General features: G+C 43.9%; 1 protein-coding gene across 7 annotated transcripts in view; it reads right to left on the reverse strand.

Moving 5' to 3' along the window:
* The window catches only part of NOL4 (nucleolar protein 4), a 236,212-nt gene that overhangs the window by 29,887 nt on the left and 179,701 nt on the right, over nucleotides 1-26,624 (reverse strand). For all 7 annotated transcript variants that reach the window (XM_080685158.1, XM_080685156.1, XM_080685155.1 and 4 more), the window contains one exon: nucleotides 22,253-22,366. In XM_080685158.1, coding sequence (XP_080541284.1) covers nucleotides 22,253-22,366 — 114 coding nt within the window. The remainder of the gene's footprint in view (nucleotides 1-22,252; nucleotides 22,367-26,624) is intronic.

Genomic DNA, 26,624 nt, shown 5'->3' on the forward strand with positions numbered 1-26,624 from the left:
GTTGTAAATTACTAAAATATGATCTGAGAATACTATATAATAAAAGCCTAATATGCCAAGTGTCCTGTCATCTGTTCAACCAATCAAAGCATAGTATGCTAATGATATGCTAAGGACGCTCAACCGCTTGCTGTGATATGCACTGACCACCGGGGGGCAGACGCTCCGACCAGTAGGTTACCTTGCTGCTGGGGTCCTGCTGATCGAGACTGAGTGAGATGGGCCAGACACACCCTGGAGCCCTCCTGCAGTCCCTCCCCAGCTGGCCAACCTCCCATGCCCCTCTCCAGCCCCGATTGTGCTCCAGCAGGGTCCTTCTGTCTGGCCTGCACCTTCTTGCAGTCCGGGACCCCTCAGTTGATGTTGGAGAGCCGGTTTGGGCCTGATCCCGCAGGCCAGGCTGAGGGACTCCACTGGTGCATGAATTTGTGCACCGGGCATCTAGTTTTCAAAATAAATGTGTGCGCTTCCTTTTTTTCATTTTCATTAACTTTCAAACCCTTTTTGTGGTTTGGAGAGATTGGGAAAAAGAAAAAGAAAAAAGAAACTCATGGGCACAAACAACAGGGTGGTGATTGCTGGAGGGAGAGTGCTGGGGGAGGCAGAAGAGGGTAGAGGGGGGTTAAATGGAGTTGGAAGGAGGCCTGACTTGGCGTGGTGAACACACAATACAGTGTACAGAGGTGTTGTGGAACTGTGTACCTGAAACTTGTATAATTTTGTTAACCAGTGTCACCCCAATACATCCTTCCAGTTTTAATAAAGTCTTTCCATTCTAATAAAGCAATGCCAGATTGGTATCTTTAACATTAAACTTTAATATAGAGGGTGAAAATAGGTTTACAGTTGTTCGTGTGGAAAATACAATAATTAATAAATGATAATATAAGAATAAACTGTGTTTTGTGTATTCACAACTGTAAACCTACTTTCTCCCACCCTGTATTTTAGGTATAAGAAATATGTTCTTCTAATCATATATTTTTGATTTTTTTTAATTTTTATTTTTTTTAATCTACATTTAGATAAGTTCCAAACATCTTTGAAACCATCCCTTTATTTGTCATTGGGCTGTACTGATTTTTTTTAAAGTTCTTAAATCATTTTTTAATCCCCTTTACAATAGTCTTTCTCGGTGCTTCTGGCATGCACGGTTCCTCCCAATTCCTACTTCCGCTCCCAGCCTTCCCTCTGGGGCTTGTGTCTGAATTTCCTATTGCGCAGGCATGTCCAGTTCAACATTTTGAAATTAAATTTATCTTCTCTTTCTTCCAGATACCCGTTGCAAGATGTTTAATTAAAAGGCAAACCAACACCTGTTCTAGCACCAGTGTTTCTTGTCCCAGTCAACACGTCATGCCGAGGTTCTTCTCGCTCTCACTCTGGACCCCACGTCCTCTCAGCTCCACCTCGGAAGCAGCCTCGCGGGCAAGCACCTGGGCCACCCTCCTGGCCCACCCCTGCCTCAGGCTCCTGCAGCTCTCATCGCCGACTGTGATCACCTCTGACCTGTGCTCACTCCTTCACATCTGTCTGTATCTCTTATCATGTTGATGTCTCTTTAAAATCTTATTTCTTTTATCCCCTGGAGATTAGAACCCAAAGTTCCTGACATCCAAAGCTCCTCAGAGTTTGAGAACAATCTTGCCCACCACACTTTCTGTCACTTCCTCTTTTTTTAAAATATATTTTATTGATTTTTTACAGAGAGGAAGGGAGAGGGAGAGAGAGTTAGAAACATCGATGAGGGAGAAACATCGATCAGCTGCCTCCTGCACACCTCCCACTGGGGATGTGCCCGCAACCAAGGTCCATGTCCTTGACCGGAATCGAACCTGAGACCCTTGAGTCCGCAGGCTGATGCTCTATCCACTGAGCAACACCGGTTAGGGCTGTCACCTCCTCTTGTGCACGCTATCCTCTGATCATAAACTAAACGGGAAAATAAAATCTTGCCACTGTAGTTTTCGGAGCCGCCTGAGTTGCCCTGTATGTGCAGCAGTGAGCAGCAAGTTTCTCATTGTTGTACGTATTCTATCCTCCCAGGACATTTTGTCATCTAATTTTATTTCCAGAATTTTAGCACATGTATGTAATATTAAATAACAAACTACATGTTTTCTTAAAAGTTTTTTTTTATCATCTTTTTGTACTTTTTGTGTGAAATGAGAAGGCATTATCTAGATAAAGCAGGCTTAGAAATGGCTTTCATCAAAAGTAAAGGGAAATACGGTATTTTCCTGTTTCACATCCTTACTAACCTAAATTTCAGGTTGACAAAATGTCTTTCTTGCTAAATCTCTAATCTATCCTCTAGAGGGCCTCAAAAAAAAAAAAAAATACATTACACAAAAACCAAAACAAACAAACAAAAAAGAAGCAGGGCACCTATTTGAAATTCCTGTATCTCTTCTCTGGTATACAATTATTTTTATGAAAATATGCAAGAAAAGCACCTAGGGAATAAAAGGTAACCTATGCGATAAAAATAATTCGACTGTATATACATTAGTTCTTTAGTTTTCAGATTGCTATCGATCAAGCATGTCAAACTCGTGCCAGCAGGCTGCGCACCTCGTTCGACATGCTTGCTATAGATGAACTACCTTGAGCCAAATATCCTATTGACTATGGGGAGGCTAAACAGTGCCAACTCCACTACATTCTAACAATTAGTAAATTCCCTCCAAGCAAGATTCTAAACATGACCGTTATATTAGAATCTTTAGCTATAAAACATTGTAGCTGGCCCTGACCGGTTTGGCTCAGTGGATGGAGCGTCAGCCTGCGGACTGAAGGGTCCCAGGTTCGATTCCGGTCAAGGGCATGTACCTTGGTTCCGGGCACATACCCAGTGGGGGGTGTGCAGGAGGCAGCTGATCAATGTTTCTCTCTCATCGATGTTTCTAGCTCTCTATTCCTCTCCTTTCCTCTCTGTAAAAAATCGATAAAATATATTTAAAAAACAACATTGTAGCTGTACTAAAAATTCAGAAAAAATACTTTTAACGTTAAACTTTGAGAGGCATAGTGGAGGTTGATAAGACTTCTTAGAGCAGCTCACCATTAGCTGTTACCTAAAGATCCTATTAACACAGTGATGTCAGCAGATTAAGGCTAATACCCACACAATGGTTATCTAGAGTATGATGCTGGGCAGCAAGAGGTACATTATTTTATCTACAAGGTAATCAAACCTGTGATCCACAAAGGGGCTTTATAAAGGGATTTAATTAGTTTCTGATAGGTCATGACTCTGATAACAGCGCTACCTGTTTAATTTATGTTGTCCACATAACACGTCTATGTCATTGAGGAATGCTCAACGAAACTCACAGGCATTAACCTCTTTTGACTAACATTTTCATTCCAATCAAGTGAAAATAATGCCTGCCACTTTGAAAGATAAAATAAGAGAAACACACTGATTTCTTTCCACGTCCACGGCTATGTTTTCCCAAAGCACAAGGCTAGGCTACAAGTTATGTTAAAATGATGGTTGGCGGCATTGCCACAAATGGCTGTAGAAGCGCAAGTCCACAAAACCCAGGGCGAGTACTTTCAAAGCGACTTCTCAGAGCCCACTTGTTTACTGCAGATGTCAGTTACCCTAAGTCCAAGGATGCGGCTGGAATAACCTAGCTATTAATAGGAGGAAAGGGGCAAAGGGGATGCCAAACTCTATAGGCGTGCCTTTTGTGCGGTTTTGCCAGAAAGCTGCAATTTGGAAGCATGCCCAGTGAAGTCTGGGTGACGCCGGGAAGGTAGTTGCCTATACGTCACCCCTGGGAACAGGTCACTGGCCAAAGTAGGTGTGGCCACCGCAAGCTCAGAGACGTGAGATACAGAAGCTCCTAAACAAAGGAGTTGTCCCTCGTGGTTCTCTTGGGACTCCCGTTGTGGGGGGCACGCGCCCTCGGCTCCCCGGCGTCTGCCCACACAATGGACTGCTGGACGGGAACTAGTCTGATGCTCTGCAGAACCAGCTCCCCGTGGGACGGACGCTCTGGACACTGGCTCTGCTTCCGGCTCCGCTGAATTGCCAGCTGCAGCACTTCCAGGACTGGGTAAAGGGAAATGGGACTTTGCAAACGTAGGGATGTAATTCCACGTAAATAAAGCTTTCTACCCCATCTCGTACTCCCATGAGGGCCTCCAGAAATGCTTATTTCAGCGGTACCCCAAGAACCTCACCCCCACTAGCAACGGAGAAGTCCCATCCATCTAGCCGATGACACGTCTAAGTATGGTCTTGAGAGCCTTCACTTCGGACTTAAAGAAGAGTAGGCTGAACTGGCCAACAGACACTTGAAAAATATAATTAAAGTTTAAAAAAAAAAAAGCTGGTCATGGCTATTTTCATCCTTTTCATTTCTTTTTGAGCGAGTAGAGATACTTGACTAACGATGCTATTTCAACGCTGATGTTGGCAGGTAATCATAAATGGTTTCAAAATTAGAAACAGGTGTGCAAACAGGCATGGTTGCAGGAGCAGAATGAGCGACTCCTCCCCATTGTCACGTCACACAAGGGATTCCTTCGGCTCCTTTTGATGGCCATTATGATCGATCATTTAGCAAACATTAAGTCCATCCGAACTGTACACCTTGAAGGAGCCATATAACTGAGATCTTCATTCCTACACGTTGGAATAAAACTTTCCGATTATTCTAATTTGATTCAAACTGGGCATAAAAATTACGCATCCATTCTGAGTTTTCAAGTATATTAATCATGAAACAGTCAAATTAAGGTAATTAGAAAAGCCATAAAAACGGCGATGCCCGAATCGCAGAGTGATAATGCTTTTACATTAATGTGAAATTACGTTTTAAAGGGAATGTGCATCAGACAACGTGAAATAATCTAACAATAAATAACCTTGTGATGAATTTAAAACACACTGCCTACGCCTGACCACATGTGGATGTTACATGTATATAGACGTAAACGCTCTGCTGTTAAAAATGCTCCCCTCACCAGTCCTGCTTCTGTTTCTCACAACTTAGTTATGTGAAGTGCTCCGGTTTAGCATGGTGACTGTGGGGGTAGGGTATGTAGAAAGAGAAATATCACTGTTGGCATATTTCTTCATATATCAGATATAAAGTTTATAACTGTTTGCATCTACAACGAGAAGTTCGTTCGTTATTCAGAAAGTCATTAATTTTAAGGAGTTCTCTGACTTATCAAAAATACGCACAAGTAGACACACTCATGTTCTTGAGCATCACCTGTGTTTGCAGAGTCGTGGCACTCCCTCCTGCAGATGCTGATCATATCACCCGACTCCAGGATAAATTTTGGTAGAATCAGTCTAACTAAGTTTCTCTTTTCCTTCCATTTTTATTCTCTCTGAATCTCTTCCTTTCCCTGCAAGATCTCATCCCGTTTAGGTCTTCCTCGACCCCCTTCTGCACTAAAGACCTCGAAATCTAAACCCACATCTATGATGAAGACCTGTCCCCGGGTCCCCATTTTCAGCTCTTTACCGGACATAACACTCCATGCCACATAGGTGCTTCCCGCTCAGCGTGTCAAATTGTACACTTGATCTTCTCACATTCTCACGTCTCGGCCATAATTTGCTCTGCCTCCTGAATTCTTCATCTCGATTCATGATGCCTTCATCTACACAATCTCCTGAGCTGGAGGCCTGTGTCATAGTCAACAGGCACCCTTTCCATGATCTCCTATGCACAACCCAGGACAAAGTCTTATTCAGCCACGGTTACTGGTTAGTGAGTTGTTTAAACAATGTTCTACTGAATGTCTCCTGCTTGCTAGGGTGCACACAGCGGGTGCTGAGAATCTACCGTCCGATAAAACAGACAGGATCCCTGCCCTCCAGGGGCCTAGAGGCATGTAACAGGGGACAGACTAGAGGAGAGGAAGAAGTAAAAAAATATATATAATATAAGTTCAGACAGTGATAACCATTAATAAAATAATACAGGATGGTGTAAAAAATGTTTAGAGATGGATGTCCAAGAGGGAAGGCCTTGCTGAAAAATATACATGAGCCAATTAGCCAAGAATGGAATGATAAAAAAGAGGAAGCCATGCGAAGATTTAGATGTGTGAATGTGTGTGTGTGTGTGTGTGTGTGTGTGTACATAAACGGAGCACAGAAATCTATTCTACCCTTGTCCTGAAATGTTTCTTATATCCAAAGACCTCAGTGATCCCCAGGGTTTGGCTTAATTATGTCATGGAAGCATTCACATACCTTTGTCTAACCATCGATATGGTTTTAATATCCAATGCTTCTCTGTGGCAGTAGAATTGAGAAATATTCAAATAAAAGTACCCCGTTTTCATGTTTCCTTAATGCAAAATACTATAGTGGATGCTAAATATTACGATATTTTTTGCATACACAGTAAATATCCCTGTTTTCAGGTATATCTTCAGATGTTTATAAGCAAAAATTCAAACTTGTTTCTTAATCTTGTAAAATTTGCTAACTGTACTAAGCTATAGCTTCAAGTACAAACACCATTCAGTTATTATTGAGGCAGGGTTGTTTTTATCCTAAAACAGCCTTTAAAATAAAAATTAAGAAAAGCGAAAGACAGTGAGACGGCCGGGATATTTCCCTACGAATTCAGCGTCTTCACTGCAAACCTCCCCTTGGGTGGCCTGGCGGCCAGTTCCACCCTAGGCTCTGAGTAGGAAGCTGCATTTGCTGATGAGCAGTTTCTCATTTCCATACAAAATTAGCAAGGTGATTAATACTTTTAATTTCCAGGGCCTACATTATGCAAATGAACTACAACCTTCCTCCTGCTCTGCCTCTGTGAGCCTTCCCACGGGAATGAGGGCACAGTCCTGCCTGTGACCCCGGGAGCAGCTGGTGAGACACCCTGTTTCCGGTCAGGGGCGCACCCACAGTTGCAGTTAAATGTGGGGGCGGGGCTCACTCTCCACTCCCTTTTTTCTGTCCTGGTGCCTGTGGGCTGACAAAGGGACACAGTTCTGTCTTCCCTGCAGAATCCATCTCAACAGGCTCATATTGATCTTGGTAAAGCTTGTTGGGGAATGTAGAGTGAAATGTTACCTGGGGACAGTATTTACCACCACCACCAAGAAAAGAAAAACAGTAGATCCTCTTAATTCCACAGAAGACTAACATGACAGTGAGGCCCTGGTTCCGCGATGTGTTTGTCAGCTGGGTGCCCTCGGGTGCTTGCTGGCGGCTGCCTTCCCACCCACTGCTTTCAAGGGTCTCAAGAGCCCTGGGCTATGAGGGTGCTGAATCCCAGGCACCCTTCATTTTCAATGACGAATTAACTAGTTAATTTTTCGCCTTATAAGTATCTTCTCATTCTAGCTTAGAGGCTCTGGCCCCATTGACAAACTAAACACATCGTGGCTACGACCGAACACAAATGATGTGTTTACCTACTTGGGGACCTGGAGGCTCCTTCCCCCTCTGAGCTCCCCGCAAGTCACAGGCAATTCCGTTCCATCTGAATACGGATGGACACATGCCAAGAGGGCAAAGAAATAATTTTGCTCAATTGTTTTCCTTTCATGTTTTGTACCAAACAAAGTTCATAATTGAGCTTGAGTTTGCGTTATCTATAATAATAAAAGCGTAATAGGCTAATTAGACCGGACGTCCTTCCGGACGACCTTCCAGATGAAGCCCTGGGTGCCTGCTGGTGGCCGGAGGGAAGCCCGGGTCCCAGGTGCCAGAGGGAAGCCGGTGCCGGCAGCCGGGGGAAGGAAGGCCTACTCTGCACGAATTTCGTGCATTGGGCCTCTAGTATTCATGTATTCTTCACATGTTCTTACTAGTATATGTATTATTTCTAATATAGCAAGTATCCTCTCAAGGGCAAAAACACATTTTTCCAGGCTAAAATAATAGAAACGAGTCCCATTTAAATAGATTCCTTATTCCTAGTCCATTCACATAATTTTCTAGTCTACTATAGAAATGTGTAGAGGAGACAGTATCTGTGCATCCGTGTAAGTGGAAATGGGCAAAACATCTAAAGACTATCTTATTTCTCATCCCAATGATTTTTTCAAAGGATTAGCAAAGCTTTCATTTTTAAAGCCCAAATTTGATAGAAGACTCCAAGAATACGGTAAATCAAAGTCTTGCTACACTTGAGGTGCCAAACTCAGCCGCCTCTAGGGGCCAGGCGAGGATTACAAATGAGCGGAGAGATCCCGGGGTAGGGCAGCAGGGAGTACTGGGGACAGTGATGAACTCAAGAGCCCGGGCACCACTGAGAAGCGTTCGGATGCAAACAGTTTACAGCAACGTCCAGGCCAAACAAAACACTTCCGCAGCCCACCAGCCGCGGGTCACCCTGGCTGTCCCCTTTTCATAGACTTGGGTTTAGTGCACTAAGAAATGCATGATCCAATTCTTTTTCTTTTTGCTTCTTTTCAGAAATCCTGGAGCAGTGTTCCTCTGACTTGCTGAAGCAAGTCGTGACAACTCTTCCTGGAAATAACCGAAGACCTAACGGGTGTGACTCATCTTGATGGGAGCCCGTGGCCCCAGCGGTGGCCCAGCCCCACGGTCCTCATCCGGGCTTCCCAAACAGGAGCTCTCGAGTTGCTTGACATAAAGGCACCCACTACGTGTACCTCACATCTGGGGTTGGAAGAACACGAGGCCCTGGCATGTCACAAGGACAGAGTCGCAGGCCCTCTCCTCGTCCTGAGCGGGCTGCTCGGAAAGGGACGGAGGGAAGGAATCTGTGGCCAGGCAGCCCCAGTCTTGTGTGGGGGTGAACTCGGGATGCTGACGTGTTTGCCTTCATTTTAAGGTACATACAACTTTTCGGAACCGGCCTTGCTGACGGCCTCTGGATAACTGATAGATCACTGCCAATTTGCCAGTGCTCTCAGATTCCGAGAAAGGCCAGAAGGCAAACAAAGAGACAAAAGACAGATGCACGAACGCGTGGATGCACGAACGCATGTTAATTTCGGTTTGATTTTAGAACAGAGTCGACACATTTAAAGCACGGTCAGCACTTTATAGCTAATGAAAGGACAGTACTTTTCAAGAAGCCGCTCGTTATTAACTGGTTTCCCACCCATCATTAAAAAGCACTTATTACAAGTCTAATTACAGACGGCCTCCATTAGGAGCTGTGCGCAGGACTGCAATGCATAACCAAGGGGTCTGTAAGAGCTGTCTCTCAAGCAGAAGAAATTAAATCTACATAATATTCCCATCTTATACTTAACATCACAACTAAACAAAATGTTTAGGGAAACATAGAAGAGTAAGGTTTTGTAGAAAGCACAGATTTCGTAGGGGGGGTGTGGAGGTACTTTACACAAAGCACTTATACCTCTCGGACAGGAAGATCACAATGGGACACATGATTCCTGAAAGAGCAAAGCCTATGCTGATAGGCAACAGGGCTAATTCTCCTCCTTTTGAATTCCAGCTTGGAATTCAAATGCTCCTAATTTCTTCATATTTTGATATACATTTTCATTTTGTGTAAGCATTATCTATACTCTGTACACTGTGTAATAGAGAGAGAGTCTATTCCAGTCTCCTGATGATAAAAAGTGTTTAATTCATGTCATTAAAAAAATGAATAGAAATATTGACCCTACTTCAAATCTTTAAATACAACTCAATGTTACCAGAGGAAGGGGGGTTCTAATATATGGTGGCAGGAGAAGATGGGACTTTGCGTGTCCAGCACGTGGTGCAATGTACAGATCTTGTAACACAGAAACCCACACCTGAAACCTGTATGTTCACGTTGACCTATGTCATCCCAATCGATTTAATAAAATAAATAAAACTCAAAGATAATTTATGTTATTTCCATTTAAAAAATGTTGAAAGTAGTTATATATTTTGCATTTATAGATACACTTTAAATGCTAAGTCTTCAACAGTTCTGTTGGTAAATTCTGATTAGGTGTAACTCATGGGCATAAAGCCATATACACATTCTTTAAAAAAATGGAAAATAAAAATTGGAAGTTAGCTCAAGTTATGAGTTGGATTTCTTAACACACAGAAATCAGCACTTGACGACCAGGGAGATTTTCCAGAAAGCCTGCTATGAAAACAGGGTGTGCTGGACAACCCTCTGCTCGCTAAGGAGATTAGGTGCGTGACGCCATGGGTCCACCCAGCCATCTCAGCAGGGGCTGGTGACAGAAGAGGCTACCCAGGAAGGAGGTGTGAGAGGTCAAGTCAAGCAGCCCAGGTCCCTCGGCCTCTGAGGAAGACCGACGAGGTTCTGAGGGTTTCATACCAGCTGAAGACATGCATCCTGAACGGAAAGGGACAGAAGGGGATGGATGACCCCTGGGGCAGCTGAAGATGCAGAGACAGAGAGGCCAGAGCTGACTGAGGCCAGCCGACAGGAAGTCCTTGGGCGGGGAGGGCCCAGGGGGGCAGGGAGGACAGAGTTGGGGCTACAGATAATGATTCTCAGGCTTGAAATCGAATGGAATTTATCCTTCTGGGCTTTGGACTTGTTGGTACCTATCAACCTTTTTTTTTTTTTTTTTTTTTTTTTTTAACCCCATTTCTCTCTTTTGGAATGGGTATACGATGCCTGTTGCAAAACTGTATAGAAGTGTCTCTTCACATACAGTGCATGGATTTAGATTAGATTGGGTGTAGTCTCAATTTTTTGTGCCGTTCAGATGAACGTATTTCTGTTTTTAAACATCCTTAAAGATAAGTTAATATAATAATATACTAAATTTTACATATTCTCGTGTCCACACAAATTGTGCTTCTGAGTTTTTAAAACTCCCCTAAAGCAATTTAAATTCTAAATTTAGTTTATCATGAATTGTTTATTATATATGCATTTTTTTATAACTTATGAAATGCTGGTTTGAAATTGCTATAGAGCCAATATGTTACTTTTCCTTAAGCTTTAAGCAAAAACCAAATATTACTACTCTAATTATACTGCTAGTTTTTCTTTGTCAGTAGCATTATTTATATTTTCATCAACTAAAAAAAAAAATGAGTGAAAAAGATGCAATTTTTTGCTTTCCCCTAAAGGTAAAAACTCATGTTGATCGAGAAACAAATGGGGAGAAAAAACATCCTCAAGGATGTGGATATACTAACACCCACATCTTATAACCCTTACCTGATGCCTACTCCGGAATTCCATAGGGTTTAGAAAACATTTAGAAATTCTTTAAGATCATGACTTAGAATACACAGGGTGTCGGTTGATCATGGCATTAGGATTTTAATTTTTTTGTTGTTTTAGGTAAAATCATCCAAGATTGCCACGCATCTTACTTATCACTGGAACAGAACTCACTTTTTTCCTTGCTAAAAATTATGCAGTTGTCAACAGTTTATCTGAATGTCTAGATTGTGCATGCATTAATACTTATAACTGCTTGTAAGATATGACTACATAATGATATGCTATTTAATGTTGCTCTCTTTCTAAAACATGACTGCATAATTATATATTATTTAATGTTGCTATTAAGACTTCAGTTTGGGGAGGACATGTCCACATTAATGTGAAATTTAGCCTACTAAACCAAAAGTACCATTTCAAAAACACAAATGAGTGTACCCCAGCAATGATCCCAAACCTTTCTTTTGTAACATATTGGTACTCTCTAGTTTATGTGGACATAATGTATGTATATATATAGGTACACCTTTTTAATTATTATTTTCTTCTAATCCTCACCTGAGGATATTTTTTCCATTGATTTTTTTGTGAAAGTGGAAGAGAGGGAGGAGGGGGAGAGAGAGAGAAATATCTACATGCGAGAGATACACAGATTGTTTCCGTATGTGCCCCGACCAGGGCCAGGGGTCGAACCTGCAACCAAGTATGTGCCATTGGCCAGAAATCGAACCCAGGACCCTTTGGTCTGTGGGCCGATGCTCTAACCACTGGGAAAAACTGGCCAGGGCATGGGTACCTTTTTATACATAGCTTTTAAGAGTTGTCTTTTGTGTATAAGACATAGACATAGCAGGCACATGCATATATTTGTGAATAAGTAAAGAGTAAATAAGGGTAAGTCATTTATTTGCTGAGTACAGATACAGCATACATAGCTAAAAAAACAACAACAACAAAAAACTACACCCAGGTTACAGCATCCCAACCTTTCTCTTCTCAGCAACACTTTAAAACAGCTGCTCCCCGAGGAACGAGAGCCTGGATACACAGCATCTACTTATGGTCCGCGGCCTTTAACCTGGACTTCTCCTGAGACGAGTCCTTGAACATCAGATAAGCAAGCGCAGGACAGAGGAGAAGGACGGCCCCCCCTAAGGATCAGCAGGCAGACTTGAATATTAATGTTCCGTGTGTGGCATTTAGGGCGGAACTTCCCCCACAGCGGGGGTCGCCCTGGGAACAAGCTGTGCATTCGGCCTGCTGCTATGACAACTCCCGGGGCAAGTGTCAGGTCAGCCCCCGCATCTGGTCTCCCCGTCACCGCTTTGCCAGAACCCTAAAAGCGGCCGCCTTTTCACACGGAGCGGTGAAAAGCAGCCGTGTCCAAAGAACAAAATGTGAGACGTGCTTCGTCCCCTCCCCAGCCTTCCTGCTGGGTTCCCATCGCACTGTACTGTGAGTTTCTCTGTCCGGTGCTAAAACTGCTCGCCAGGACGTCCGACCACATTTCCAGGTGCCATGCTAATGCCGGCGATTCCTGCTCCCTCCGGCCGCACCTTACGTTGCTCAGGAAGCATCGCCATGGGGTCAGCAGGCACCTCAGTAAAAGGCTCCTCCCTTCCCGAAAACCAACCTTTGTGCCAGGCTACGCCCAGCCACGTCTGGATTACTTGTTGAGCGGTTACCCTACCCCCAGTATATCACTAGGTGTCTTCGGGGGCTCAAAGTAATGAAAAGCCGAAGATGATTTAGTGCTACAGCGTGATACAAATGGTAGAGTCCATGTTCTGAGACACCTGGAGGCCGCTGCAAAGCTGCGTGGGATTTACAGTTGAGCCCTAACTTACGTTGTCTACGTAGAGAGCCGGGAAAGGGCCTCGGCTCGTGGGCTGACATCTGCTCCAGGAGGGGCCCCTTAAAGCAGGTACCCTGTAAGGTGGGCGGGCAAGCAGACACAAGCAGGGCGGGAGCCACACCAAGCCTGGGTGGCAGACTGGTGGGCTGAGCCAGGATGCGCTCAGGGGACTAAGAATCCTGCTCTACACCCACATCCCTCTACATCCCCAAACTGGCATTTATACCGCAGAGAGCGGGGAACTGCATTCCTCTAGTCTAATTTTTTGTCATAAGTAGTAATAGTAATGACATACACCTCGCTGAGTTTTGGGACAAAGACACGTGAGAAAATCTACGGGAAGTCAACATTAAGGTACAAGATAATACACCTGCATGAGTATAATGATATATGCATGCTTCTCATACATGCCCCGACTTATTTCCCAAATATAGTTGAGCTGGCACTTTGAGTAATGAAGAAGTTGGAATTTAAAATTGAATCAGGGTATTTGAATTGGTTTCAACGAACTTTGTTCTTAGAATATAAAATGATCAAATAACGAACAAACTAATCGCTCAATAAACTAATTTAATGTAAAAAATGTAGAAAGGATTCTGTATTTTTTAAAACTACCTCAAGTGCAGAATCCTATATAAAGGGTTAAAAAAGACACATGGACACCTGGGAAGTTCCCTAGAAAGTCTGACAGCTTCACTGGACTTCTCTAATTTGCTTCATCGGCAATAATAACTGATAGACAAATGCAATGGAGTCATGTGACCTCCTGAGTTCTACATCCCAAAGAGTATTCAAATCCTGGCATGTGAGAATGTCTGATGGCATTATGATTTGCAATTTATGAAGCATTCTGAGTTTCATTACTCAGAACATTACCCAGAAGTCATAAGGGAGCTAAATTCTTTGTACTGTATTGGTCTTTTAAAAAAAAAAAAAAAAAAAAAAAAAAGGAAAAGAAAGAAATTCTGTTTCTAGTGAAATATGGAAAAATCACTGAAGAAGGAAGGAAGAAGGGAAATCTAAACTGAAGAAAAAATAAATAAACTTGTCCAGGCCTGTTTCTTACATAAAATAAATGGATTCATTTAAATGGTGTGTAAGGTCCTCTGCAGCTCTAATTTTTAAAAACGAATCTAATACGTCCCAGTTGTAAAAATGTTCATTAATCGTGTGTAAAAGGAGGCTCTTTCGAAAAGCTGTGCATGAGTAATGCCCAACGGGAGCGACTTGGTGTGGATGCCCACGTGTATGACTGGAACACCCCCACACTGATTCCCAGGCCTGAGTCACAGGCGCCCCTCCTCACCCGCCTCAGGTCCCCCCACCGAAAGCAGTTATGTAGCAAAGGCAGAGAAATAACCAGTGGGAAAGACACTGCTAAAGCGCTTTCACTGCCGCATTTGATGGAAATCTTAATGCCTCTGGGACTTAGATAAACTTCTCACTTGCATCCACCTATTTTATTAAGTTTATAGTCACAGCTCTGACCCCTTTTGAACTTCGTTCGGCTCGCTGCCCTCGTTACAGCACCAAGCCTTAAACCTCACGTAGCTTTTCTGGAGGATTTGGGAACAGGGGGCCACACACAAATCCAGGGACGAGAAAAGTGGCGGTGCCTGCCACGGGCTGGGGTGCCCTGAGTGTCCGTGAGCGTCAGGGCCAGAACGCACCGTCCGTTTTCCTAAAACAAACACCGAAACCAACAAAACAAAAAGGGCACGGGTGCTGCCAGAGAAGTAAGTGTTTAATGAGAAGTTGGTCTGAATGCCGGGGATCTTACTGGACACCCCATGGAACTGCGTGAGTTACAGTGCTGTCTTGGTCTTGCTTACATTCTCGGCAAAACAAAGAAAGGGGACAAATGAATGTGGCTTGGTGTTTGAGCTACGTGAGCATCAGGTTTCTCTTGAGAGAGTGCAGGTAAGGGCTCTTAGAATAAAACTGCTCTGCGTAAACTTCTAAAGCAGCCAGAGCCCTTTTTCCTTCCACCCGATGAGCAGGATGCAAATAAAAACAAATACAGGCTGTCCTTTCGTCATCTAGAAACCATTGGGCTTAGAGGAGGGTTCGGGGGGGGAGGGTGGTGGGTAAGAGATCAACTGAAGGACTTGTATGCATGCATATAAGCACAACCAACAGACTCAAGACACTGGGGGCGGGGGGACGAGGGCAAGTGCTGGGGGGTAGGGGAGGCCGGGGGAGGTCACTGGGGGGGGGAAAAAAGAGACATATGTACTACCATTTGTAATACCTTCCAGGGGTCCTCAAACTACGGCCCGTGGGCCACATGTGGCCCGCCAAGGAGATTTATCCGGCCCGCCGGGTGCCGCTGCCTGTCCTGCTTAGCAGCCGACGCATCCCGGGCCCGCAGTGAGCATAGGCATTTGTTCATAGTTTTTTTTTTTTTAAACTATAGTCCGGCCCTCCAACGGTCTGAGGGACAGTGAACTGGCTCCTGTTTAAAAAGTTTGAGGACCCCTGCCTTAAACAATAAAATAAAAAATTCAAAAAAAAAACAACCATTGGGCTGAAGCAAAAGGAAAATTTAAAAAATACATTGTGGACAAAGCAAAGCAAACATGATGGGGCGTCTTCGTGAAGGTGAGAAACTTAGGAGATTGAACCATTTCAGCAAAATTGATCGGAAAAGGTCAACATTGCTGGCAAGCAAATCAGAATGTCAGGCGCCCTTCAACATCAGGAAAAAGAGGCAAATTACCAAGAGCGCAGGCTGACCTTCCTGGGATTTGCTCCCGCACGGACTCTGTAAGGCCACCTGTCCTGGCCCCTGTTCTGAGATACCCAGGCCTAGAGCTGCCGCTCAGATGTCAGACTGCACAGTCCTGAGTGATGATGAACAGATAAATCCATCATTAAAACTTACGGTCGGAAACCTTTTGTTATAAAACTAAAGATGCACTGATATTTTAGAAAGAGTTGCACTAAAAAGGAAAGTAAAATCGATACCGTTGTAATTAACCTCGTTGTGAACAACAGGAAAGATGCAAAGGGAGGGCCAGATGTTAGAGGCATGGCATTTGGGCAGCGTCAGCAGGAAGCTAAAGCCTCCCCCTCCCCGGGGAGCTACCAGTCTATGCCCCAGGGATCGCTGGGGGAAGGGGCCGGACAGGGAGGAGAACAGACGCATGCCCAGTAAAGCTGGGGTGACATCTGGAAGGTCCTTGGCTGTCAGTCACACCGGGGAACAGGTCATTGGCCAGAATGGGCGTGGCCACGGCAAGGGCACGGAATTGGGGCTCTTTAACCCCCTAAAAGGGATCTGCGCTCTTAGGCTCTTGTGCTTTTGGTTCCTCTTCTGCTCCTGGGGCTCTTATTGCTCAGAGCACGCTCTCCTGCATTCACCCCAACACGGTGGACCGATGGACCGCAGCCAGCCTGATGCTGAACGGGACCCGGGCCCACATGGCACGGAAGCTCCGGACCCTGGCTTTGCTTCTAGCTCTACCGAGACCCAGCAGCGCTCCTGTGGCGGGAAGGGGACTCCGGGGACCCAGGGATGCACCTCCATACAAATGAGATCACGCAGCCCCTTTGCGAGTCTCGGAAAGGTCCTTTTCTTGAGCTGTCCTAAGGACCCCACCCCGACAACCCAGTGTGGAGAGCCTACCCCGGTTACTCTGATGACATTTTAAAAGGCGGCCGTCCATGGAGACAGACACCAGGGGGGTGAGGGCATGAGTGGGGGGGTGGAGGGGAGCCATGGGGGGATAAGGACACATACGTACCACCTTAATCAATAAGGGAAAGGAAAGGCGGCAGTCCTCAGCTGCCTGGAATCCCAGCTCCAGGGAACCCTGCTCCCCTAAGGGCTGGGGAACAGAACGGCACGCGTGTCTCGTGGCCACTTGTCCCCCAGGAACCGTGCCGAACATCAGTCTCTTCAGGGGGCACAGTTCAACACGCCAAGCTATTGCATTCGCTAATTTCATAAAAACTCTGGGACTAGGACTAAATTTCCCCAATACATAAAACATTATTTTTTTCCAGATTAACTAATGGGTTTTAACGTGGTTAAAGAGAAAAGACAGGGCAAGGAGTGGACAGGTTATGAGAAAGCACATTACAGAAAAGGAATATATCGGCATAAACCAAGTATGTCAGGTGCTTCATTTATCTGCGAAGCCTAAAAATAGGTGGTTGTAGAACAAGTGATGTTAATGGAAATGCTGTCTTCACGGAGAACCTCGGAAACCATATGTTCCCCCGACTTTGGCACTGAGAAGTGTATCAACATAACATGTTGAATTTCTCTGTCTGAATTCAAACCACCTACTCACGTCCTGACATTTATCAACTTGAAATTAATGACACCCTAAGCTAAAGATGTACCCAAAGTTTTTAAAAAAAATAATTTCTGTAAAAATGTGGAAGAATTCTCAATGAAGCCAGAATACAAATGAGCAACAGCAAGGCAAAAAAATCAGAAATGGAGGCTTGTTCCTGCCTTCTCCCCCGAACCCATACGTGTCACCCAAAAGACATGAAGTTTCCAGATTCAGAGTCCCTGTCCGTAAAAGAGGGGAACCGTTGGCCTGGCTGGTGTGTTCTGGTTGGCTGAGTGCTGTCCCACACACTGAGAGGTTGCTGGTTTGATTCCCTGCCTCTGTGTAGTTAGTTAAATTGTAACCAACAACATGGAGGTATCTTTGTTTTTTATGAGGAAAAAGTCATGAAATAGCAAAGGCAGAGAAAAAGACAATCTTTCCACTTGAGCTGTGTCACAGAATTATGAAAGGGAAGGCTGACGTGGGCCATCTTTTTGAAATGTCAGAGTGTGGAACCATTTCCTAGATGAGTTAAAAAGTCCAGGTTTTCATGTGAACAGAAACGGGATGCTGAATATATCCTGCCAGCGCTGCAGGCTGACCTCAGCTCCGAGACACCGGACTCCTGATGGAGCAAGAGGCGCTGTCCTGGCCCCGGACCTGCTGCAGGGCCGCGGCCACGTGATGACACGCCTCCTCCAGGTCCTGGCCACGGAGGGCTTGCAGGAGAGGCAGCCCGTCCATTGCACTTCTCATGTGCACAGGTAGAAGCGCTTTATGAAATCCACCTGATTCATCAAGCGCCACAAACTCGGAAGGGCATAGACACAGGCCTACCTGAGGCTCCCCGCGGGCGGCAAGCAGGCAGGTGTGCAGCTTCATAGAACCTAGGTTTTAACTGTCCGGTTTTGGACGTTCAAGAACCTACAGAAAGACAGGGGCTCGGTGACGAATCTCCGAGTCACCGGCAAAGTCCAGGCATCGTGAGTTGGGTTAAGAATGCTCACAGCAAGAGATGATCTCGCCCTAACCGGTTTGGCTCGGTGGATAGAGCGTCGGCCTGCAGACTCAAGGGTCCCAGGTTCGATTCCGGTCAAGGGCATGTACCTTGGTTGCGGGCACATCCCCAGTAGGTAGTGTGCAGGAGGCGGCTGATCAATGTTTCTCTCTCATCGATGTTTCTAACTCTCTATCCCTCTCCTTTCTTCTCTGTAAAAAATCAATAAAATATATATATTTTTAAAAAAAGAGATGATCTCCTTGGCAAGCCCCAAAGAACTCTGGCTGTTTCTTCCTGTGCAAAGAGAGGGTTTGGGCCCCATCAGGAGAGGCTGCCCCACCTCCATGCTGCGGCGGGAAGCACAGAATCACCCACAGAAGCCTTTGTGTCGCATGCCCAGTGCAGTCTGTGGGATTCACAGGAAGGAGTCGTGCAGACAGTTTAAAGTAAAACTCCCTCCTGCCGCCAGCACTCCGAGTGCATGACCAGCTGCTCTGGTGATGCCAAGCGCTTGGGGAAGGTGGGGACCTCGGTCAAGCTCATACCGAGACAGAAACCTCATTCCTGGAGTCACTGCTTGCTGGGGAAGCCTGTGGCTACGGAAGAAGGAAAAGTCTCCGTGGACAAAGCAGACGGTTTCCCAGCAGGAGCCGCCCTGCCGAAAACACTGAGCAGAGGCACAGACGGGACGAGGCTGAAGAGCTTGTTCCTGAACATGGGTTTCCCCTCAAGGAACACAACACAAAGGGACGGGGTCGCGGAGAGATGGCAAGTGTCAGCCTCACGGCATAGGAACTTACACCCGGACTTGCTCAGGCAGCTGAGCCCCACTTCTCTCAGCCTCGGTTTCCTCCTACGTAAGTGAGAGTAATAATGCCTGCTCTCATGGGGTTGCTGAAAATGCTAAGTGAGGCCAAAACCGGTTTGGCTCAGTGGTAGAGCGTCGGCCTGCGGACTGAAGGGTCCCGGGTTCGATTCCGGTCAAGGGCATGTAACTTGGTTGCGGGCACATCCCCAGTAGGGGGTGTGCAAGAGGCAGCTGATCGATGTTTCTCTCTCATTGATGTTTCTGACTCTCTATCCCTCTTCCTTCCTCTCTGTAAAAAATCAATAAAATATATTTAAAAAAAAAAAAGAAAGAAAAAAAAAAGAAAATGCTAAGTGAGAGAAACGTCTGTAAAGTGCCTATCAGGTTCTAATAAACCAGGAGATGTATTTTTTTGTCATTCCTTCCATATCGCTCGTGAATCCTAAGTCCCCTGAGCCCTCACAGGGCCTGGTAAGAAGACTGCTACGGGGCTGAGGGTGGACATCCGCCCTCCCAGGTGACAGAGCCTGGCAGTACGTGAGCACTGTGTCCGAGGACGGAGAAGAATGGTTCATATGGGAAGGAGGGTGAAGGCCGATTGGTCCCCACCCATTCCTGTCCCTACTCCCAGGACAGTAGTAAGAAGTCACACTCCTCATGATTGTGAGCAGTTTTTCTTCAGTGGGTAGAAGCTCCAGGAAGCAAATCTGAGCCCAACTGGAAGACCATCAGAATGATTCCAGCTGTCTGCCAACAGGACATGTGCTTTAGGGAAGAGCAGGCCTTCGGTGCTGGGGTTGGGATCTTCCCGCCACGTGAGGTCCTCAAGCAAATGGTGGAAATCATACATCTTTGAACTTATGAAACACACTGTGCTTTCCCATGCGCTGCCTTCTTAAATCCCCAAGCTAAATCTATGCGTCTGATATTCACATGCCGATTTCACAGATTAGGCCAACAGTGCCAAGTAATTGACCATACAGTGGTGGATGAACAGCTTTGGGGGATATTACAGAATGATGTCATAGGTAATACTTAACATGAACCAGTCATAACTACTCTATATGTGACTGGCACAATGCAGGAATATTCTAGAGTGTAGACTAAATGGCTATATGGCAACACGATAACCAGGAGAGCCCACAGAATCCCAGAATCCTGCCGTTGAAATTTCTAGAATTATAGTCTCTCAAGTAGACTGAGTCTGATTTTAAAACTCCTATAAAAGGGATAGTACAAATAATGCTTTTTTTTAGTTTTACTTATATTGATGCAACAGAAAAGCTAGAACATCAGTGAAAATCATATTTTCTAGGCTGATTTATTGATACTTACTATGTGCCCTGCAAAATGCTAAGTATATAACATAAGTCTGTCATTTAGAATTCTCATAACAACCCTGCAGGACTAATTCTGCTATTCTTGTTATCTTGCATATGAAGAAACAGAGGTAGAGAGAATTGAAATAGTTTTCTGAAAGTTACACAATTAGTAAGAGTAGAGGTGAGAATCAAAACCAGATGTATTTAACGCCAGAATGTGTAATCTCAATCACAGCACGGGGTGGCAGGGTGGGGCAGAAGTAGGCCTACCATTGTTTGTATGAAAATAATACAATAATTAATAAAAAATAATACCAGAATAAACTCTATTTTGCATACTCACAACTGTAAGCCTACTTTTGTCCCACCATTTATAGTACTATAACTCATTTTAATATAAAGTTTAGAATTGTAATAATGACAAAAGTCTCAACAGAGAACATGAATATGTGAATAAACACTTAGCAAAGAATTATTAGCAAATTCAAAGTTAGTTTTTCCATATATAAGTTTTATCTGAGGCCAATACCATTTTTTATTTACTAAAGGCTTCATCTTTTGCATCGTTTAAAATTATTAGCACATGCCATATTAATAACAAGCATATTAAAGTTAAAATAATGCCATTCTGAAACACTTTTCAATAATTAAGCCTGGAATAGAAAAATATTTATTTTTATTTTTCTATTTTCATTGGCTCACAGGAAAAACAAAATTGGATTAACAATTTAATCTTCCCATCCCAATCTCAATTAGAAATATGCAGCACTCTGTCATTTGTTGTAAAAATAATTTAAAAGTTAATACAGCACGCTTCTCTATGCAATACTTAAATTATGTATAATATTTAAATTATATGCTATAATTTAATTGTGTATTAGGGATAATTAAGGAAGAGGACTAGAGAGAAAAATAAAACAATGAAAGACATACCAGACACAAGAAGGGAGACAGACAGAGACAGATAAAGCAAGGGAGAGACTGAGTGAAACCCCAGGGAACGAGAACAAAACATACTCACCCCCCGCCCCCGCCCCCATCCCCACCCCCACCCCCACCCCCGGCCTGGACATCACCCTTCGGAGAGAGACGCGGGAGTGGACACTGAATGGCACACAGTGAATGACTCACTGACGAGGCAGTGAGGCCGGGATGTGGACCTCCACTACTTCATGTGCCCACGTCAGGGACTCCCATCGGGCCCACCGTGCTGTGCTCTCGCCGCCCCCAGCCCAGCGTGCCGCCCCTTAGCAGTTAGGCCGCAGGGATCACAGGACAGGCTGATGTTCAGGAGAAATGAATACAATCAGGTCCTGAGCATGACCAAGCAGGACAACTGGCAAAAGTATTATGGTAAGTGATCACTTAGGACCGTGGTCGACAAACTGCGGCTCGCGAGCCACATGCGGCTCTTTGGCCCCTTGAGTGTGGCTCTTCCACAAAATACCATGGCCTGGGCGAGTCTATTTTGAAGAAGTGGCGTTAGAAGAAGTTTAAGTTTAAAAAATGTGGCTCTCCAAAGAAATGTCAATCGTTGTCCTGTGGATATTTGGCTCTGTGGACGAATGAGTTTGCCGACCACTGGCTTAGGACCTATCACTTGACTAACTAGCCTTCTGATAGGATGCTACACGGAACTGTAACCCAGCCATTTACAACTGTCCGGTCTCCACCACAGAACATCTGGCTGGTTAGGTCTCCATGGCGCTCATGAACCTTCACTGTCAAGTTTAAATTCTTATCAGAAAGACACAAAAACCCCGTCTTTGTGAACTTCAAAATCCACCCGTTAAGCGTGGCCAGGAGGCTCACTGAGCCCACGCGCTGGCTGCGGCCCCGGCCCCTCGCTGCGCGGTACCTGCTGCTTCTCCAGGCGCATCCTCTTGGCCGCATTTCTGCTCTCGCTCTCACAGGCCGAGGCCAGGATGCTCTCTGCAACTGCTGAGGTAAGGTGGGAAGGGATAGGTCGCGACTACAAAAAGAGAGAGAGAGAGAAAACGTGAGCAAGTCATGAACAGGATCATCCAGAGGCCCACGCTAGTCTCAGAAGAGCTCATGGGACGTGCAAGAGCATCCATGTATTCCAACGGATTTCAATAAAGAGAGGAAATGGAAATTGCCGAGATGGAAAATGAACGCTAGCTAGAGGTAAGGCTCTAGGTGCGACACAGATCCATCATTCATTCCCAGAGCGCCACTGTGGCGAGGACTTCGTGTAGGCCGTGAAGCTGGAGTTCTAGAGGCCGTGGAAAGAGTGCTGCCTGGGCTTAGCAAGTAAGACAAGTCCTTCAGGTCTTTCACGGCATATGACACAGCCAAACAACAGTGACAGGGCTGGGACAGAGTTGGAAAAACCTGACAGACACTCAGACCGGGTCAAACAACATTAACATGAAATATTTATGGAGACTTACAGTCTAACTTGTGGCCATTGATATGATTAAGCCCTTTAAAAAGGAGTTCAGTTCAAATACAAACTAAAAACCAGGGCTAAAACAATTCGGACACAACAAAAATGTGAGGTTTGGGATGTCAGATGTATTCGTGCCTACATGTTTTATTTCTAAAATGTGTGTTAATGTCAATTTAACAGGCACATCCATCTTCTAGGTAGTCCACATAGAAATTAACACCCCCAACCAAGCTCCTTATTAATTACCAGTTAACTCTTATCATTGGTGATAATCAAAACAGTTTTTCATCTCTTTTCCGATAATTACATACAAAATCATCTAACTGAAAGATGGAGTCCTTAATGACACTGAACAGTTTTTTTTTTTTAAATGAGGATAAGCAAATGAACGATAAGAAAGAACATGAAAATTAAACCAGATGAGATAAATATGAAATTACAAAATAAAAGATCCCTTGGGAATCTAGCATGTACAGTGACGTACATTAGGGTTTTCAAAGCCTCAAACCAAAATATGTATGGATGCCATTTATTAGAAGCCTCCGAACCCACAGAGACCTGGCCTTTTTTCTTTTCTGGCAAATGAATGAACCTGAGCACAGCTTTATGCTACTTGAGTCATTTTGCTGCCTCTGGCATGTAAGAAGTGCTTGAGCGAATGGGACCAGGGGTTTTATGTCTCAGACAATATCCCAGAACGGCTAACTGCAGACCCCAATGCTCGGACAGGCGCCGCTCAGAGGAAGCTGCAGGGCTGTGGTCACGGATTCCTCCAGAGCCGAGAGCTGCAGATGGCCTCACAGCGGTAAGGGGAGCCAGATAACACAAAGCTTCCACGTAGTAACGTGAGATAAAAAATATTTTGACAAAAACAAAACCACAAAAAAAAAACAACACAAAAAAACAAATGCAAAGAATTCAAAAAATAATTTATGAAGTCAATGCTTCCCCTGGTTGAATATAGTTCAGTTAAGTATGCTATTTATTAATATAGTTTTAAATGTACATATTAGATTTTAAAATAATGATTCAAAATGTATACAGCCTTATACTCTACATGACTTATACCTAGATTGATAAGACTGGATACCGATCTCTTTCCCAGGATATGATATAATGCTAATAAGCACCCCTCCCTAATTACCTCTTAATTAACTGTCATTTTCGACTGAGATGTGCTGATCTTTCCCCAGCACTGTCCTCATCCTAATAATTATCTATGCCCAAAGCAGTGGCGGCTGCTACATTAAACAGATGGCTACACTGTCACATGGAGCTTTTGGAGTTTAAAAAAAAAAAAATCACATTTTAATTGGGGACTTCAGATGTGACTGCTGTTGGCACAATGGAAATGAGTCTTTCCTTATGTGTGCGTGTAAGTCTTACCATCGCACCACCAAACTGTGCCAGTTTTTGCTCTAAACAATGTCAGCGTCCTCTGAACTTCTGCTGCACATGTGAGATGCTTCGGATTTTTAAAATTATAAAAATGTAGTACAAAGAAATGAAAAATGTAAGCTTCTGTTCGTGGGTTAATTTAGCAACGTCTCTAGCCTCTCATGTTGAAGTGTAGCTTAATCACGTGTTAGACAAGGCCAGACTGAGAGCAACGGTGACATGCACCCCAGATTATAAGTAGAATGAGCTCCTTAAAAATAATTAAAGCAAATTATTCACTAGTCAGAGTTTAGGGAGGGCCGAAATGAAGACTGTTTCTTCTAATCTTGATATCTTATAAAAATATGTAATTTAAGAATTCGGTAGCGTGGAGGATATGCATACCCTATTTCCCCTAAAAGGTATCTCTGCACCTAAATGCGTAATTGTTATAGGCTGCACAGAACGCTCCAGCCCCTAAGGGATCTCTTTGGTTAACTAGGCAGCGGCATTTGTAGACATCAGTGGGATAACCTAACAGTTCAGCAACAGTTCAACTACTTGCAATCTGTCTGACCAATGTGCTATTTAATCTCTCCGAGCTTCACTCATCCTGCCAAGTATCATTATCTCTATTTTCGTAAGTGGAAACACTGAGGTTCATTCGGTAAGTTCTGAATAGAAAAAATAACCTCTATGTCATGGAGCCGTTGTTAGAATTACTTCCATGAAGTAATGTACACAAAAACCACTGACATCCTCACTTATTTGTTCAACAAGCATATTTCATGAGCACTTTCTACATGTCAGGAACTAAGTCAAGTCCAAAGACATGGAGGCCAACTCTGCTGTCTCTGCCATCATAGGATTTACTGTACAAGCCAGTACAATGCCTCGCATGTAGGGTATAATACACACCCAACCAAGTATGTTTAGTATAGACGCTCAACCTTTTACTGGCAATGCTAAAATCCTAATATTTTACATACAAAGATTTTCAAAAACTTGGGGCAAACTCAATTGGCATAAAAATGACATGAGAATACTTACAATCCTTCTTTTTCCTACTTTCTGGGCATGGTCATACGTTTTGTGGCAGAAATAATAAATTTGTATATGGGATGTTTTCCCAGATTCCTGCTGTTATGCAAGAACCAGGATAATATATTCTATCATGTTTCCAAAATCTGAAAAGTTCTGAATTCGGAACCTGAGATGATCCAATATTTCAGATAAAGATGGTGAATGTGGGCTAAAATAGCAGGTCGACTGTCCCGACCTCATCCTGTATGGTTTTGGTGGAAATGGTGAGCCAAGTGGCTCCTTGGCCTGACCCTGGCCACCTGATTGAGGATTAGACAATCATAGAGCTCATCACTTTGTTCCCAGTGACTGATCCAAGAGGTGGACTTACGGTCCAAAAAGGGCCAATCCAAGCCCTTTCATGGGGACCAGGACCTGACGCTGGGAGACTGCTCTCAGACTGTGAGTTTTAAGAACAGAGGTTAAGAGCTGCTAATGCCACCTTTCCCAGCGGGTAGCAAGGACCACCTGAGAGGTCAAGCAGTGCCCAGAGAAGCACAGGAAAGAAATGGGGAGCATCAAACCCCTGGCATTTGAGCCCTTGGACCCAGCTGTATGTGAACCATTGGATTTGCTCCAGTTTCTCGAGAAAATTCTCTCGACTAAGGCAAAGGAGCTTGAAAATGTGTTTGTAACAGACATGCTAATTAATCTTCAGTGAGGGTTTGATTATACATATTTTTCTATGAAGTGATGCTCTACGCGTTTGCCTTAATTTTAAAACATTATTGGCCGTTAATAATGATCTTTCACAAATGCATGGGGAATAATAGTTGGTACCTACATATACTTCTATACTTACATAGTCTTAGAGTTGATACTTAGAAGTCCAGTTTAGTTAATGTCATATGAAAATACCTCTGATCAAAATAAGAGAAATGAAATTATCAACCAAAATGGTATTTTCACTTTTAACTAAGTGACCATTTATCTAAATCTCCACTAGGAAGCATCTTTTAATTCTGGAAAAAGTGACTATATACACTTATGATTACTGTGGATCACAGCATCTTCTCCCTAATAGTTTACATGTGAAACCTAAAACTACACAAAATTCTATTTATACATTTAATGTCACTACCTAGTCACAATAATTGACAAGTAGATGAAAATATGTTTAAAACAGTGTTTCAAGAATTAAAGAAAGAGTAAAAATTAAATGTGATAAAAAAAATTAAATGTTATATAATTGTCTTATTTAGTGGAAAAATCTCCCTAAAGATTTAAAATATAGTAGGCTAGATTTTCAGTCAGTGGTAGCTTTTCAATTCAAATGCCAATTGCAGAATACTGTGAGACACATAGTACACAATATAAATTAGCTTATCTCCCAACTCATTTCTACCACAAAGTAACA

Source organism: Plecotus auritus, assembly GCF_963455305.1.
Source record: "Plecotus auritus genome assembly, chromosome: 8".
In the NCBI taxonomy this organism is placed as follows: domain Eukaryota; kingdom Metazoa; phylum Chordata; class Mammalia; order Chiroptera; family Vespertilionidae; genus Plecotus; species Plecotus auritus.